Here is a 16,160-nt window from a genome sequence, read left to right as displayed (position 1 = left end):
GGCTCTCAGAGAGCTGCCCAGCACCCCACCTGCGGGTTGCCCAACTCCTTTTCCCACTCAGTTGGTCACCAAGCCCTGCTCACTCCACCTTGTAAGCGTCTTTTGAAATAGCCACTCTCGCTGCCTTCCAGGCCAGTCTGGGTCCCAGCCCACTACCCCCTGCTCAGCAGCAGCAAAGCCTCCTGGCAGGTTGCCCTCATCCCCACCCATCAGGGCCCTTCAGTCCATTCCTCAGCGTCTTCCTAAAACATCGTCCTCAGCGTCTAGGGATAAAACCCAAGTCTTTAGCTTGGCCCATGGCGTCCAGCCCTCACTCGACCTTGGGGCTCTGCTCCAGGCCTGCCCTTGATTCCAGCCACTGCACTTTCCCAATGGAGAGAACCAAAATCAAGTTCATGCCAACCCGGACAAACTTTTAGAGGATCTAGGTAAAAGCCAAGTGATCTTTATTATTAATTTTATTATCCTCAAATTTCAAATGCTGTATTACACAAAATATATAAACTGAGGACAGTTCTTTTTCACTCATTTTGCAAAAAAAAAAAAAAAAAAAATCAAGTTCTTCATGTGCATCATTGGCATCAGGGTCTGGTTGTCCCTGGGCAACCTCTGGGTCTGCTGACCTAGTTCTCCTGGGTCCACTAGACAGGCAGTTTGGGAAACAGCAGCACCTCCTGGATTTCATGCATGACACTGTACTTGAAATTTTATTCCAAACATACTGGTGTAACATTCAGACAGCTGGATTAAGAAAATCGATCCTGTAGGAGTATGTGACCTCCCCAAAACTTACCTCCCCTCATGTCCAGAGACCCGTAAGACACTTGCTTGTCCTGCATCCAACACTTGCAAAGTGTGAGGTCACAGGTCACACCCTTGGGAATAATTACTACAACTTCATCGTTGACTTTTTCCCCCCAGAAGCTCCACCAGGGGACCTCTAAGCATTCCATCTAACACTGATTGGGGTCGTTCTAGGTGTCTTCCCCAAACAGTACTTTGCTGTCCTAAAGAACCGAGTGAGCCTGTGTTACGAGACCTGTAACGACTCAGATGCAACGGAACGACCTTACTTCTGAAGGACAACGTTTTGGGAAAAAGTCCTCCTGCCTTACAGTCAGACCCATACAGTTCTTAGAACTTGAGTTTCAGGAGTCCTGGGTGTGCGTCACTGCAGCGTCCTTGGCCTGCATCACTGTCTCCCCTCCCTGCCCGCCCCTGGCTGGGTCGGGGCAGCTCCGCCCCAGCGCTGCTCACACGGGGCACGCTCAGCTCCTGCTGCGGGCGCTGCTTCCTGAGACCCAGCCTGAGGACACCAGCGGCCAGCCCCGTGCCCCAGCTGCAGAGCAAGGCTTCTGTGCCGTTGAGGTGGGATTCTCTTCAGGTCCTCCTGCTCGAGGTCCCTGAAGGGACACTTGTGCACCCCTGCCCTGGCAATACCCCACCTGCCGGCATTGCCGGGGTCCCAAGGAGCAGCCAGGTCTCGGGTAACACCCACTCCCCCATGGGCTGGGCTCCACTCCTTGCTCCCCGAGGCTTCGCCCCACGGCGTGGCACGCGCTCCCCGAGGCTGTTCCGTCATCTGCAGAACGGAGACCACCTCAGGACCCGCCTCCCGCAGTGACCACCGCAGGTCAGCCAGGCCATGAAGCACCGCACCCACAGGCTGGTAGCCTTTCCCACCCTTGGCATCTCCCTTTGGGGCTTCACATGTGTCTTCCTCAGGGCCAGAGTCCCTCCACTCTCCACAGGCAGCCCAGCTGACTTTGGCAGGACACCCTGCCCGTACCAGGTGCATGGGGTTGGGGACAGATACAATGTTCGGACTGGCTGGCCGCACGATCTGGTGCCTGGTGGTCCCAGGCAGTGGCTAGGGCTGGAGTCAGCACGGCTGCCCAGCCACCACTCCTGCTGGGCTCAGTGCAAGGCAGCAGATGAGTCCTTGGGCCCTGGGTGTCAGCCACACTGCCCAGACAACCAGACCCGGGGGTATAGGGCCCCACAGTCCCCTGGGAGGGCTGTCCCTGCGCACAGCCCATGGCACTGGAGAGGCCCAAGTCACGGGTAGGTGGGAGGTATCTGTGAAGAACGCAGGCCTGGGTCTGGTGCCGTCTGTCCTGGCCCAGAGCCCTGAGGTCCGAGCTGGCCCTTGGCTTCCTGACCCAAGCCTGAGAGCTCCGCTCCTCTGGGAGCCCTACCCTTGGGCCCACTGGCTGCTTGGACACCAGCTGCCAGATGCGGGGGAAGCTGCTGGAAGGCAAAGCCAGGCATCTGCCACACCCTGCCTGCCTCCTCGGCTGAAACAACTCTTTCCCAACAAATTTCCCCTTTATTAACTGCCTCGTGTGATACTATTATACAACCAGGACATGGTTCAGGAATCAAGCTATGTGGAAGCAAGCGAGCTGGGGCCTGTGAGCCACATCACCCAGAAGAGCACGGAGCCACGGGGAACGGTGCTGTGACACACAGCATGGGCTTCCCCTCCACCAGCACACCTCGTGCCCTGGCCCCTCAGCCCTGGGGAGGCCTGGAGGCCCTCAGCTCCAGGTAACCCTGTCTCTAGGTCCTTGGGAGCTTAAGGATCAGGGTACAGACCCAAGCCTGGCCGCGCACATGGCAAGAACTGGGCAGAGCTAAGCTAGTAAGAAAGGGACTTCCCAGTCCCCACCCTGACGAGGGATGAGCTCGGCTGGTTCCCCTCCCAGGAGGAGGCCGCGGTGGGTGAGATGCTGGGCGCCGGGCCCGACCTCCTGCTCAGCTTCTGGACTCAGCCCGGGTGCTGGCGAGGACCCACGGAAGGTACTCAGCTCGGCCCCGCGGGCCCCGCTGGGGGATGCCGTCCCAGACTCGGTCGGATCTGCGGGGGCCCAGGGGGAGAGGGAGCGAAGGAGTAGGGCCCGGTGGTGGGCCAGCCCAAGGCGGCTCGGCCGTGGCACCAGCAGGCCTGAGCAGCGGGGCTCAGAGCTTGGCCTGGGGGTGGCTCTGCAGCAGAGCGCGCATGTCCAGGAGCGCCTTCTCCAGGTAGTGTGCCAGGCGGGCCGCGTTGGTCTCTGCGCAGCTGTTGTAGGCCGACACGGAGAAGTTGATGTGCGCCTCCATGGGGTTATAGCAGACACCGTAGCCATCTGGGACCACGGGCCCAAAGAACATGACACAGTCTGTCTTGGCAGGGACCTGAGAATGGCACAGGACCAAGGCTCTCATCCCAGCCCCATGGTGGCACCAGCCTGCCTTTCCACGTCGGCTCCCACCGTGCTCTGCCCGAGACGCCCTCTCATCGTCTCCAGCCGACAGCTTACTCCCTCTCATCCTTTGGGGTGCAGTTCTGGTGTCACCTCCCTACAGAGACTTCCCTGACGTTCCTGAGGGGGACTGTGAGCCCCTGGGGGCAGGGACCGTGGTCTGTCCCTGCTCTATCCCAGTGCCCAGCACAGGCTGGCATGGATCGAACGTTCCTTCACATCTGACCAGTGAATGAATGAAAGCGGGTGGGGGCGGATCCGCCTGAGCTGCAGCGAAGCCCCCTGACCCCAGCTCCTCCTCCAGAACTCAGCTGCTTCGGGAGTGCGCCTGTGTGGGTCACATCACCACCAAGTGACCGTGTTCTGGACCTCGGCTCCACTCAGTGCAGCTTTTGTCCGGCTCCAGTTTCTAGTGGCTTCTGTTCCCTGCCACCCCAGGACACCTAGGGCAGTGACCCACCTGGCTGGTGGACAGGTTGAAGTGCATGGCGATGGCGTAGGAGGTGTCCATGAAGATGTCGGGCATGCTCACCAGGTCTTCGATGGCCTGCAGCTTCAGGCCCAGGAGGTGCCGGTCGAAGGCCTCCCCACGGATGGCCTGCAGGAAGGGGAGCTGTCAGGAACGGGGGCTTCAGGCCCATGAGGCACCGCTGCCCTCCTCAGGAGCCCGTGGCGGCAATGCCTCTTCCATTCACTGGCCCCTCAGACTCTTGAGACCAGAGCAGCCAAGCAGAAGAGCCCTCACTTCACAGATGGGGAAACTGAGGCCCAGGGACCCACCCAGGGAGGCAGGAAAGTGCAGCCTAAGAGCACAGGACTGCAGCTGGGTGGCCTGGCCTCATCCTGGCAGGGACCTTGGCAGGTCACTTATATGTTGGAGCCTCAGTGTCTTCATCTGTGAAATAGGAACAGTCACTAAACTCCCTTTGCGGGGCGGCAGTGAGATCTAAATAGACCTCTGCATGTGACATGGGCAAAGCCTGGCATGTACAGGCGCTCAGGGCCAGGATGGGAACCAGACCTCCACCCCCTGACTGCAGCCCAAGCTGTCAGACGGCAGGAACCCTGCTGTTTGCCAGCCCGTGCACACCCTCAGCATCCTGGGCTCCAGGGGCATCAGAGGGGAGCCCTGATGACGCAAGATCCAGAGGCCAACCCGGGCAGTCACTGGGCCTCGCCTGGGTTTCTCCTACTGTAAAATGGGGATGTTCAGCTTTGCTCCAATGCCCCAAGCCCTAGGGGAGGGGTGTCTGATGCTAAGGGGAGCAGACGTTTGCTGCAGGGATGGCAGGCAGGTGGACAGGCCAGTGGGAAATGCCCGGGTCAAGCGAGCAGGGACGGGGCGGGGGACCGGCTCACCTGCTCGGTGTAGGCTCGGTGGGCCCGCACGGCCTTCCGCAGCAGCTCCACCTTCTGGTGCTCCTAGGCAGGGCGAGGGGACGGTGGAGGGGGGGGGGGCGGGGGGCGGGTGCTGAAGCTTCCTGTTCTTGCCACCCTCCTCAGTGGCCCACTCCCCACTCTAGATTCTGAGCTCCCTGAGACCAGAAACTGGAGTTGCCATCTCTCTGGCCAGTCCCCAGCCAAGGCCTGACACAGAGCAAGTGCTCACTGCTGAGGACTGACCCTTGAACAACTCGGGTTTGAACTGTGCGGGTCCACTTACACGTGGATTTTTTTCAATAAATTCGACAGTATGACAAGACCCGTGGTGGGTTGAACCTGCAGATGCAGAACCATGGATACAGAGAGCTGACTACAGAGTTACATGTGGATTTCTGACCGTGCGGTGCCCCTATCCCCTACGTTGTTCAAGGGTCCACTGCAGTTCCCTTTTCTCTTTGGCTGAGAGAAAGCTCCACGCTGATAAATTCATGGCTCCATCTTTCCCTGGATGCCCAGTACCCACCCTAGGACTGGAATACGACAGGTGCTCACTGCATGTTGACAGAACGAGCAGGAAGGGAGCAGGCTCAAACCCAGCTCTCCCACCCCCGCCCCGGACCTCTCACCGTCACATTAGGGTTATCCATGGCCTTGACGAAGGTCAGTGAGTCCATGGAGGCCGAGCGGATGGTGTCGGTACGGCCCAGGTGAAACATGCGCAGAGAGGCGCTTTCATAGGTGGCGCACGCCTGCCCGTAGATCCTGGGTGGGACGTGGGCTGAGCACACTCCTGGCAGGTCTCCCCGCCTCTGCCCCCAGGCTTCATCCCTCCTTCGTGGGGGGCCGGGCGCACCTGTAGTAGGCCAGCTGTAGTGCCATCTGGATGAAGGAGTCTGGGCTCAGCTTCTCAGACTTGGGGAAGTCCTTTCCAAAGTGGTGGAACACCAACATTGTGATGTCCAGGTCCTGGATCATGCTGGGGGTCGGGGGAGGTGGGTGAGGAGCAGACACCTGGCAGCCTCTGCCAACCCCAGGGCGGGGCCGAGGGCAGTCTCAGAACCAGCCAGGCACGATGACACAGCCGACTCTTGTTCTGGCTAGAGGGGCCCGGCCCCGCCCGCCTGGCACCCAGCACTCACATGCTGAGATTCTGCTTGGCCTTCTCAATGTCGTTCTTGATCTCGGGGGTGATGTTGAACCGCAGCTTCTTGGGCATGGGCAGGGGCACCATGGGAGACCGCACGAGCTCGGGCTTCTTCCTGCATGGGACGTGGGGGTCTCAGCCTCCTGCCGGGTGTCTCGGGAGCCTGGGCCCGTCCCCGGGATTAGGATGGGGAGGATGGGTCCCCGAAGCTGGCGGGGACCAGCCCAGGGAGACTCTTGGGTTTGTTCTTCTGAAACCTGCCTTCATTTCAGCTTTTAAATGGCGAAACGGAGGAGGGAAGGGACTTGTCCAAGGTCACAAGGCTGAGAAGTGACAGAGCCAGAATTCAAACCCAGGTTTGATCGACTCTAAAACCCATGCCCTCTTCTGGCTTCCTCGGAAGAAACAGATTCCCAGGTATAAGGCAGAGTGCCCTTGCCCCTTTGAAGGCTACTGTGTCGCCTCTGTGTCACCTGCCATCAGGGGCTGGAGAACTGGCTGGAGGGTGGGGGACCACACTCACGTGAACGCGATGACGTGGTCCACGAGGGTGACGATGGGGGGTCCCTCTGCTGCCGCGTGCTCATAAACGAGCCCACAGGAGCCGTCTTCTGCCACGATGAACTGCAGAGGAGAATGGGGACCCCGACAGCCCCAGGTCCCTGGAGCCACTCTCCGGTTGGGTCCCATGGGTAGGGAGTCCCTGAACCATCTCAAGGGGTTCCGCTGACTTATTACTGTTATTACTGCTACTGTTATTCCTGTTATTCCTAACAGCTAACACTCACTGGGGGCCTCCTTGGAACACCTGTCCCGGGTCACGCTAAGCACATCCCGTGCTAAATAGACCTTTCTGAGTCCTTGCAACGACCCTTGCGAGTCCTACCACCCCATTTCACAGGTACAGAGGCAAAGTCGTGACCAAGGTTGTGCCACTCTGCCTGGCCCCACATCCCAGGCTCTCTCTGATCTGCTGATGGATATGTTGGAGGAGTGACGCGGGTTACCGGGCCAGGCCCAGTAATGACAGGCTGACTGCTGCTAATTATAGCCGCGTCCACCTGCTGGCTTCCCCCTTGCTTTACAAGCTGGGAAGCCAGGGACTCTGGGCACCAGGGGAGGGGCAGGAAGTCCCAGGGTAGCCGTGGGCCAAGCCTGGGTGCATGCCTGGGCGGGAGTCCTGGCCCTGCCAGGTCCTCACCTGCAGTGTTTTGTCGAACCAGCGGTTGCCGCTGTTGAGCTTGCTGCCACCCCCGTGCAGCATCTGGCCAGCCACCTGGCTGCGGTACATGCCTTCTGAGACCCAAGGCATGGGTGCGTCCAGGCACACGGTGAAGATGCTCTTCTGGATGGAGTGCACGGACTCCCGGTTCACCTTGTCTGTGGAGATGTGTGTGCACGTGTGTGTGTGGTGGCATGGGGGCCAGGCCTGGGGAGGCCTCCGGAGCTGCAACTGGCGGGCGCCTGCAGCCCCACGGCACCCCGTGAGGCAGGGCTAACACCCGACCCGCTCCAGAAGGGAGGGAACAGAAGCCCAGGTCACGGAGAGAGCCGGGGAGGCAGTCGGGGATCCGACCCGGGGGCTGACTCTGGGGACAATGCCCCTGACCAACATGGGATTTGGAGGGAAGGTGGAGGTGGGCTCCTCGGCCAGAGGACTCGCATTCTCACTGCAACTTGCTACTTAATAGAAAGAATAAACTAACTGGACCCAACCGCACTGCAGTTTCCTCTTCTGTGGAACGGGGCCAACAGCACACGCTCCCAGTTGAGAGGATTCAGCGAGACACGTGGCTGCCCAGGGCCCGGTGTGGGCCTCCCCTCTCCACCCCCAGGGGTACCTTTGATGAGGGTGCTGTATGCCTTGGCCCAGGAGTTACGGTGGTTGGAGGTGAGGATGCCCACGGGCTCTTTGTTGGTTTGCAGTGATGAGTTCCAGATCTTCTCCAGCTGCATGAAGATCTGATCCGAGGTCAGGGGCGTCCCATCGCTGTGGTACACATCCAACTCAAAAAACTGTCCGGGCACAGGCAGGTGGAGAGAAGGGGGTTCGTGGGAGCCTCACGTGGGCAGCAGTCACCTCCCAGCCTAGCCTCCTCCTGGCCTTGGCAGCCCAGCTGAGAGGACGGCGTCAGGCCGAGGGTGAGGAGATGGCAGGAGGTCCCTGCACTGCTCTCCCCCAGGCTGGCCAGGCCCATGGCCCTTCCTGGCCTCCCCCAGGCCGGGGCCTGGCTGGACACCCAGGGCAGAGAGAGGCCCAGGGCCCGCCTGTTCCAGGGGCACATGGGCAGGTGTGTTGGGGAAGCTCTCGGCCCTGCCCCTCTCCTCCTGGCCACCGCGCGGGGGCTAAGGCTGTGGGGGCCCACCCACTTGGTAGTTGTGCACCACGGTGACGTGCATGGGTGGCTTCTTGGTCTTGCTGAAGCTGGTGACCGAATCCTGCTTGGGGCCCGGCACGCGGCAGGAGGACAGGATCTGATGGTACTGGTTCATGCACAGCGGCTTTCCGCCCAGGTGCTCCACGGGCAGGGTCTCGCTGCAGGGGCAGAGGGTCAGGGCGGGAGGCGGGACCCACAGGGAGCTGCTGGCTATGGCTGCGGGCTTGGTCAGGCCGTGGGGCGCACACGAGCCGTGCTGGGGCTCTTCGCGTCCCCCCGCCCCGTCAGCGTGAGGTTGGGGACAGGGGGGCCTGTTGGAACCCGACTGGGTCAGGAGGCCTGAAAGCCACCCTGCTCGTGAGTCACCCTGGAAACTCCCTTCTCCTCTCTGGGCTTCAGTTTGCCACAGGGAAGATGAAGCGGCAAGTCAACTCCGGGGGGGGCGGGGGGCGGGGTCCTCGTTGGCTGGGACGCCGATTCCAGGGGTCTCTTGGAATAGGATCACCAGGAGGAGGTCCCGGCAGCTGAAGCAGAGGAATCCCCACGCTCTTGTCTCCCCAGCCCCCAAAGAGGCTGGGTCCACAGGAAGTGAAGTGAAAGCGACTGAGCTCGGGGCCTGCTCAGCACCCCGGTAGGGGGGCGGGGGGCGGGGCGGGGGCTCCGGCTTAGGGTAGGGCGGGGCCGGCTGGAGGGGCTGTGGCAAGTAGGCAATCAAGGTGGGAGGAGACAGGGCGGGGGCGGGGCCTCTCACTTGTCAATCCTGGCCTTGAAATCCAACACGCCCTCGATTAATTTGGCAGCGAACCTGGAGGGACCAGTTAGCGATCAGAAGGCTGTGTGGACACCCACAAGGAGGTCCCTGGGTCAGAGACACCAGGGTGATGGGAGCAGCCTAGTCCAGGGAAGCGACCTACTGCCTTCCTGCTCTCTCCTGCTTACAGAGAGCCTGAAGGAGTTCAAGTGCAGAACCTGCGTTCCAGTCCCAGCCCACGTCATCTCTAGGGAAAGGGATTAGGGAGATGCGCTGGGCAAGCGCCTGGCAGGAACAGCAGCATGATTATGGCTGGGCTATGAGTCAGTGCCCTCTGACTCCACCCGCAGAGGGCCTGAGGCCCTGATCCACAGCCTGGAGTCTGGAAGGCCGTCACCCTGCTCCGAAGCATCAGTTATGGAGGGACCTAGGACTGTGGGGGTGGGGAAGGGTGAATGGGGGGGCAGTGGCATGAGGTGCTCCCCTCTCCTAGATCCCTTCCTGTTTCTGGGCCTCTGTGTCCCCCAGGCCACCTTGCTCAACCTGCCCTTCATCCCTGGACTGTCCGGGCCATATCAACCAGGCCCGAAGCCTGGGGGTGCTCCTGGCCCCCAGCATGGGGCCCACTGGCTGGAGTTCCTGGGCCTGAACCCCTGGCCCTTCCTGGGGTGCCCTGATCCCTTTAAGAGAAGCAGTGATAGCCGTGAGTGTCTAGTCCTTGGGCAGGAGAGCCTCGTCACTGGTATTTTTACCCCTGGTAGGACTGGAGCAGTGGCCAAGGCAAAGTGACATGGCCAAATGTGGAAAGGGGACTGTGTACAAAGGTCACCCCTGTGGCCAGCTGAGGAGAGCAGGAAGGAGTGGTGAAGTGCCAGAACTGGGGTGAGGGGCAGCCTCAGGTTTAGGGGGAGGGAGGGGACCTAGTCTGCAGTTTGGTGGTTAACAGTTATGAAGCTTTGGAGCCAGGAAGATCCTGCTTCCTCTCTGGGTCAGCCAATCCTGAAAGGTGATCTTGGGCAGGTGCCTTCACTGCTCTGATCCTCAGTTTCCGTACCTGTAAAACAGGGATGATGCTCCCTACTTCCTAAGGCTGTTTGTGGGGAGGAAAGATAACGAACAGGGCTGGGGCCCTTCCGATCTCCCAGCAGAAGGCCCAGAGCCCCACGCCCACCTTGGCCACTCACCTGAGCTGGCCCTGCCGATCCACAAAGTCTTGCCTGGGCAGCACCAAACCAGGGCTGGAATAGATGACTAGGGGCTGGCGGTACTGGAGATAGGCTGTTTTAAGCCACCAGTCGGACAGCTGGGGGAAGGACCAGAGCCTGTGAGGAGGGGTGGGCAGGGACCAGGTTGCCCCTTCCCCACCAGGGCCAGTGGACCTGGCTGGGCACCCTCTGCCCCTCTAGGGAGCACAGATTCTCAAAGTGAATGCTCAGATCCAGACCCCGCCCAATCCCTTAAACCCAGCAGCATCCCATCATCTTCCCTTTAGATGGAGCGAATCAGCATTAGCGAGGGAAATCAGGCAACACTGCCAAGAAAAAAAAGACTGGCAGGAAACCTGGGGTGGGGGGAAGAACAGAGGCAGAAATATCAACCATTTTTCCTTATCTTCCCCGTTTCAGGTCAATGATTTTAATACTTGTAGAAATAAAAACGTCTGTCTGATAGACAGAAAGGAAAACAGAGAAAGCTATCTAAAAAGAAAGTCTGATGAATGAGTTTTTGCCCATCTCAGGTAGGCACTGTCCAGGTAGGCAGGAGCCCGGGGTTTGGAGGAGCCCTCAGGAATCCTGGTCCCCTGTGGCCTCAGTTTTGTTGCTGTCATACTAGGGAATGGACACCCACTTGGATCTCAAGGTCAGGGTAATCTGGGGAGCTGACTGTAAAGACAAATCATCGCACTAGTGCCAAGATGTAGGTGACACATGCTGCGTCTCTACTGGGCTGGCCGTCCTCTGCCCAGGGCAGGGTATCTCTGGGGACTAGCCATGGACATGCTGCTAAAGGCTCCTGTCTTGGGACAACCAGGTGACTGTCACCCTTGTACCTTAGGTGCTGATGGCAACATCACCCCCACTACACACTCCCCCAAGCACAGGCCCAATGTGCCTCTTTGTGGCAGGTCCCTCAATCCCTGGAGACCCAGGCCCTACTGTGCTTCTGTATCCCATCTTAAATAGCACTGGGACGTGCCTCTTCACCACACAGACTCCCCTTGGGAAACTGCTGGCCTTGGGCCCCTGGCAAGGGGTGAAGGAGGGCAACGTGCCCGGGTGGCACAGCAGGCCAGTGGGCGACTGCTGTCTGCTGATTTGTGACCTGGAGACACGGCCCCTGATCAGCCAGACCCTCCTGTCTAACTCGGAGCCTCCTGGAGAGCTGCTGTGTGCCTCTGGGATTTCGATCTATCTCTCTGGGCCTCAGTTTCCTCATCTGTAGATCAGGGAGGGGCAGACAGGAACTCCCTCCCCTTGAGGACAGCCGGGCTGGGCTGCCCTTTAGCCAGGAGCCCTCACGCCACCAAGGACCTCAGAGCCTCTGACCCGAGCTCGGGAGTCAAGGGGAGACGCTATAGATGTGGGCATTCCCTCAGTGAGAATCTGCTGGGCAGTGGTAGAGCCCCTTAAGAGCCCTGTGAGTGGAGAGGGGGTGGTGCCCCCAGCCCTTTAGCCAGCAGATTCTGTCTGAAGCAGTAGTTCTGGGCTAAACAAAGTTGGAAAACTGCCAGGCCTCAGACTTGCTGAAACCCTGATTCTAGGGTCCAAGGCCCTGACCTGCCAAGGCTCATCTGTGCCCTCCGCCAGCTGATGACTCCCACCTCCTCTGTGCAGCCCCCACCCTTCCCCCCACTCCCTTGCAGCGCCCCTCACGTTGTAGGGCCAGACCTGGCTCTGGTCCTCTCCTGCACACCCGCTTCTCCCTCATTCACCCCTCTCTCAACACATCCCCCTTCGCTTCCCCCACACAGTTGCTTTAGGACAGGACTGTCCACCCTCCACCCCCATCAGCAAGTGCCATGACACCGAAATATACCCTGGACCAAAGGATTTCCCACCCTCTCCCCGCCAGCCTCCCCACCGGGCTCCCTGTCCCACCCTGCTTCCCTCCCAGCAGCAGGGCAGTCCTCTCTAACTTCACGTTGAGGTGTAAGATGCGCACAGGCAAGGGCCCAAGGCATCTGCACACGCTGAACACGCCTCTGTGACAGACTGAGACACAGAGCCAGGACGATGAGTCACTGTCAGTATAATCACCCTGCAGCCCCCTCCCACTGAGCTCAAGTCCAAGTGCTGAATTCTCCTGGGGGCCCAGCCCCGCCCTGCCCTTGCACTCCACTCCAGCCTCTGTCCCCGAACGCGCTGGCTGTTGCCACCTTTGCCTGTGCTGTTCCCTCTGTCTGTCTCAGACCCAACACTGCCTCCTCCCTGCCCTCCCGGCCCCTTCACAATGAAGATGCCACTGTTTTCCACTCTCCCTCTCGCATCGTGCTTTTTATTTCTATAGAACTTCACTGCCTGAGATGAGCTTGTCCACTCGCGTGTGTCCTCTTCCTGCCCTACTTGAATGTCAGCTCCAACAGGCCGCTGACGGTGCCCTTCTTGCTCACCCAGCACCCTGCCTGGTGCCAGGCACAGAGTAAGTGCTCAAGAAACTCCGTGGTGCAAATGGATGCACCAGAGCAGCCCGTATTGGAAAATTTGGGGTGTGCAGCCAGCAACAGGCCACAGGAGGGATGCTCACAACGACCCAGGGTCTCTGGGTGGGGGGTGCCCTGTTCCCCTAACCCTCCACGCGAGCCAAGGGGACTGGTGTGCCCCTGCCTTCTCACTCACCCAGTTCTCCATCTTCCTGGCCCTGCGCTCCAGCCCCTTCTGCAGGCGCTCCCCTACGCCCCCCGCGGTCTGAAACTCTTCCACCAGCTGCTTGGTTTGGGCCCACTCCTCCTCGCTCACGATGGGCTGCAGCGCCTTGAGATAATGGTCCAGGGTCTGCTGGAGCGGGGGCACGGGCAGCCGGGGTAGCGAGTCCTGGTGTGTCTTAAAGCGACTGGAAACCGTCATCAAGGAGGAGGGCTTGAGGAAGCCCAGGGGCTTCACCTGCAGGCAGCAGAACATTCTCTCACATCTCTCACATTCTCTCTCTGTTCATTCTCTCACCAGCTCTGGGAGGCCCTGGCAATCCCAAAACCGAAGTCCTGGGCACTTATGTGCCCGCTCCTGGGGTCAGAGATGGCCTCTTGGGTGGTGCCTGCCCTGGTTTCCCAGCTCTCCAGCTGTAGGTGTCTCCACCTCTTAGGGGCCAGGAGATATAAGTAGGGATGGAGGAGGGTGGGGAGCAGCCACTGATCTTGGCAGCACTCAGAGGAACCGATTCAGGATGAACGGCACCTACTGGGGGTGGCAGAACTCAGGGGGACCTCTCACCTATTGGATGCACAGGGCCCCACCTTTCTCACCCTGGACGATGAGCCAGTCAGCAGTGAGGTGACCACTCCCTCCCGGGGGTCCCCACCTCTTTTTCTCCCATCCTTACCAGGTGGAGACATGGGAGCAAAGAAGAGAAAATCAGATAGGGCCAGACGACGACAGTACCTCTGGGTGAGGGCGAGGTCTTGGGCTTTTTCCTGTCTGTGGGGTGGGGACAGGGGTGGCATGGGGGCAGCGCTGTGCCAAGAGAGAGCTGAGTGGCCTGGCAAGGAGGGTGAGAGCTGACAGAGAGGGAGAGTCTGGAGACTCTGGAGGCGGACAGAAAGAGAGACAGGAGGCTCCGAGGCTGCTGGCAGCAGTGGGCAGGCAAGCGGCAGAGGCTCCGTTTCATACCTTCTCTTTCTGCTGCCCGTCCTCCATGGCAGGACTGAGGTTCTGAGCCCTGTCTGTCTGCCTTGGGCTGGACCTCTAAGCCTAACTGTGCTACCAAGTGGGTGAGCAGAACCTAGCAAGAGGCAGCCACTTGCCCGGGCTGGAAAGAAAAGACAAGAGCCAAGATTCAGGGGGAGGCAGAGGTGGCAGTGGCGGTGGCTACTGTGGTGGCATCTGGGGTTATGGCTGTCGCAGGAGCAGCTGTTCCAGCCTCCTGAGCTTCCAGAAGTGGAGGAATGGGGAGCAGGTGAGAGGGCTGGTAGTGTGCACTGGAGTAGAAGGAAACCTGGAAAACTTTTCCCTTTCTTCCCTGGATGGGCCCAATGCCAAGGAGGCAGGCCAAGAGGTTTTAAAAATGCACCTGTCGGAATCTGCATAGGTGTGTTTGATAAGGGACAACTTGGCTGGAGGACAGAAACTGCTTGGCCGCTGAGGTTAAACCACAACCCTGAATACAGTCCTGAAAATTGGGGTTGGTGCAAAGCAGCAGACACTGGGAAGGGAGTGTAAATGGACATTTCCCTCCAAGACTCTTAGGGCCCTTCTGGGCCACCCTTCCACCAAAGCCTGGTTCTCTTGAGTTGTGGCTCATTCAGCTGGGGGTTATGAGATCTTTGGGCATTAAAAATAAACCAGGGACTTCCCTGGTGGTGCAGTGGAAAAGACTCTGAGTTCCCAATGCAGGGGACCCAACTTTGATCCCTCGGGGTCTGGGAACTGGATCCCACGTGCATGCTGCAGCTAAAGAGTCCGAGTGCCACAACTAAGACCCAGTGCAGACAAATAAATAAATAAAATATTAAAAAAAAAAAAACCCAAAGCAAAGAATGCTGGCTTTGAGACTGGACTAGATTTGAGTCCAGGGGATGCTGGCCAAGTCTCCCCTTGCCTCAGTTTTCCTGGCAGTAAAGTGATCAGGCCATTTAGCAGGTCCTAGAAGATGACCCAGAGGCCATCTGTGGGATGGGAACAGAGCTCAGGTGGCAGTGGCAAGGAGGAGATGGAGCTCTGAGGTCCTGGAGAATCTGGAAAAGCCTCTGGGCAGGTGGATGGGTACCTCAGCCCTCTGGGCCCGGCAGTGTCTGAATACCCTTCTTGGCCCAGACAGAGGGAGATACAAACAGAGATATGCTTGGAGTAGAGAGGAAAGGAATCCAAGTCAGGATAGCAGCACTACCTGCTCCAAGCTGCCCCCCGGGGAAGATTGGGGGTAGGGATGGAGGCACGGGGGTGTGCAGTTGTTAATCAAGTTGGGGGAGTGACTGGTGGAGAGGGAGGATATGGGGCTGCCACCTGCTGCCTTCTGCCAATTCTAAGGACTTTCTGAGCAGCCCAGCTTGATGCCCTCACTGGAGTGTCTCTGGCCACACACAATCCCCCAGGGGCCATTTGATAAGCCCGGGGAAGGTGACCAACTGGATGGGGTTGGAGACGTGGCTCTGGCCGGGGAAGAAATGGCTCAGGCCGAGCGTGCGACAGGCGTGTGAGGCAGAGAATACGGTGAGGAGACACTCCTGGTCTCTCCGCTCCTTGGCTCCAGGCCTAAGGTGGAGGCGCTGCCCGAAGCCAGGGTCCTTACTGTGTCTGCTGGGTCTTTGGAATTTGGCGCCACAGAGCGTGGCTTCGATCTAGCCTCTGACCTTAAGCCTCAGTCTCCCCCTCTGCCAAGCGGAGTTAGCCCACCTGCCGACCCCGGCCCAGCAGCTGTTGGTGAGGCTGGACTGCAGGCACCGGGCCGCGGCGCCTTGACGGCCGGTTTTCCCACTCGGGCGTAGCTGCGCTGCTGGCCCGGTCTGAGGCCCGCCCGCCCGCCCGGTCCAGGGCCCGCTAGGCCGGCTTCCCGGCCGCACTCACCACGGTCCTGGCAGCGAAGGCCAACATCTCTGCGGCCTGCCCGCGGACACACGGTCCGCTCCGTCCTCCGCGCTGGGCAAAGTCCGCGCCGCCGCCGTGGGTGGGTTCCCGCTAGAGCCTCTGGGCCAAGGTCGTCGAGTCACGGCCACCAGCCGGGAGAGGCGGCCCCGCGCCCACCCACCGGGCCGGGCAGGCGGCCCGGGGTAGGCGGACTCCTGGGGCGCGGCCTCGGGCCAGTTGCAGGCCCCGGCAGATAGCCGAGGGCGTGGGGCGGGGCCGGGGGCGGGACCAGGGCGCAGTTAGCGGTTGGGGACCCCGCGAGGTGGTGGAACCCCGGAAGGGGAGCAAGGCGGAGGCTGCCGTCCAGCTCGCCCTCTCCCACCTCCATAAGCCGTCCAAACTGTTGGAGGCAGTGGTGTGCACCCCTCTCAGTCCTGTTGGTGCCCTTGAGCGCTGCTCTCAGAGTAGTGGGAAAACACAACCATGTTGACAAGGGAATGTCTTCTACTAGTCCTAGGGATAGCGGCAGAGCCGCGCTACAAG

General features: G+C 60.0%; 1 protein-coding gene across 4 annotated transcripts; it reads right to left on the bottom strand.

Moving 5' to 3' along the window:
- Positions 1-429: 429 nt before the first annotated feature.
- Positions 430-16,157, bottom strand: CRAT (carnitine O-acetyltransferase). 4 transcript variants are annotated; one of them, XM_081237361.1, is made up of 16 exons: positions 15,618-16,157; positions 13,725-13,863; positions 13,497-13,532; positions 12,738-13,001; positions 10,086-10,204; positions 8,902-8,955; positions 8,143-8,308; positions 7,614-7,788; positions 6,974-7,152; positions 6,296-6,396; positions 5,768-5,887; positions 5,482-5,604; positions 5,255-5,390; positions 4,605-4,667; positions 3,706-3,843; positions 430-3,177 (listed from the first exon to the last, which is right to left on the bottom strand). In XM_081237361.1, exons 2-16 carry the CDS (start codon positions 13,749-13,751, stop codon positions 2,962-2,964), a joined length of 1,917 nt encoding a protein of 638 aa, XP_081093487.1. In that variant the 5' UTR covers positions 13,752-13,863; positions 15,618-16,157; the 3' UTR covers positions 430-2,961. The 4 variants fall into 4 exon arrangements, with proteins under 4 accessions (XP_081093487.1, XP_081093489.1, XP_081093490.1 ...); XM_081237363.1 differs by lacking the exon at positions 13,497-13,532 and having other exon boundaries at positions 15,618-16,156; XM_081237364.1 differs by lacking the exon at positions 15,618-16,157 and having other exon boundaries at positions 13,438-13,532; positions 13,725-13,831.
- Between the last annotated feature and the right edge of the window lie 3 nt (positions 16,158-16,160).

Source organism: Mesoplodon bidens, assembly GCF_964165515.1.
Source record: "Mesoplodon bidens genome assembly, chromosome: 6".
NCBI lineage: Eukaryota > Metazoa > Chordata > Mammalia > Artiodactyla > Ziphiidae > Mesoplodon > Mesoplodon bidens.
The sequence above is the reverse complement of the archived record's forward strand: the minus strand, read 5'-3'. Positions and strand labels throughout refer to the sequence as shown.

Excerpts from the sequence above, each read along its gene's own strand:
- CRAT (XM_081237361.1), bottom strand. The coding sequence starts at position 13,751 with ATGGAGGACGGGCAGCAGAAAGAGAAG. Across the intron at positions 5,391-5,481 it reads CTACAGCTGGCCTACTACAG|GATCTACGGGCAGGCGTGCG; the intron begins GTGCGCCCGGCC and ends CGTCCCACCCAG. Across the intron at positions 3,844-4,604 it reads ACCGAGCCTACACCGAGCAG|GCCATCCGTGGGGAGGCCTT; the intron begins GTGAGCCGGTCC and ends CCCTTCCTGCAG.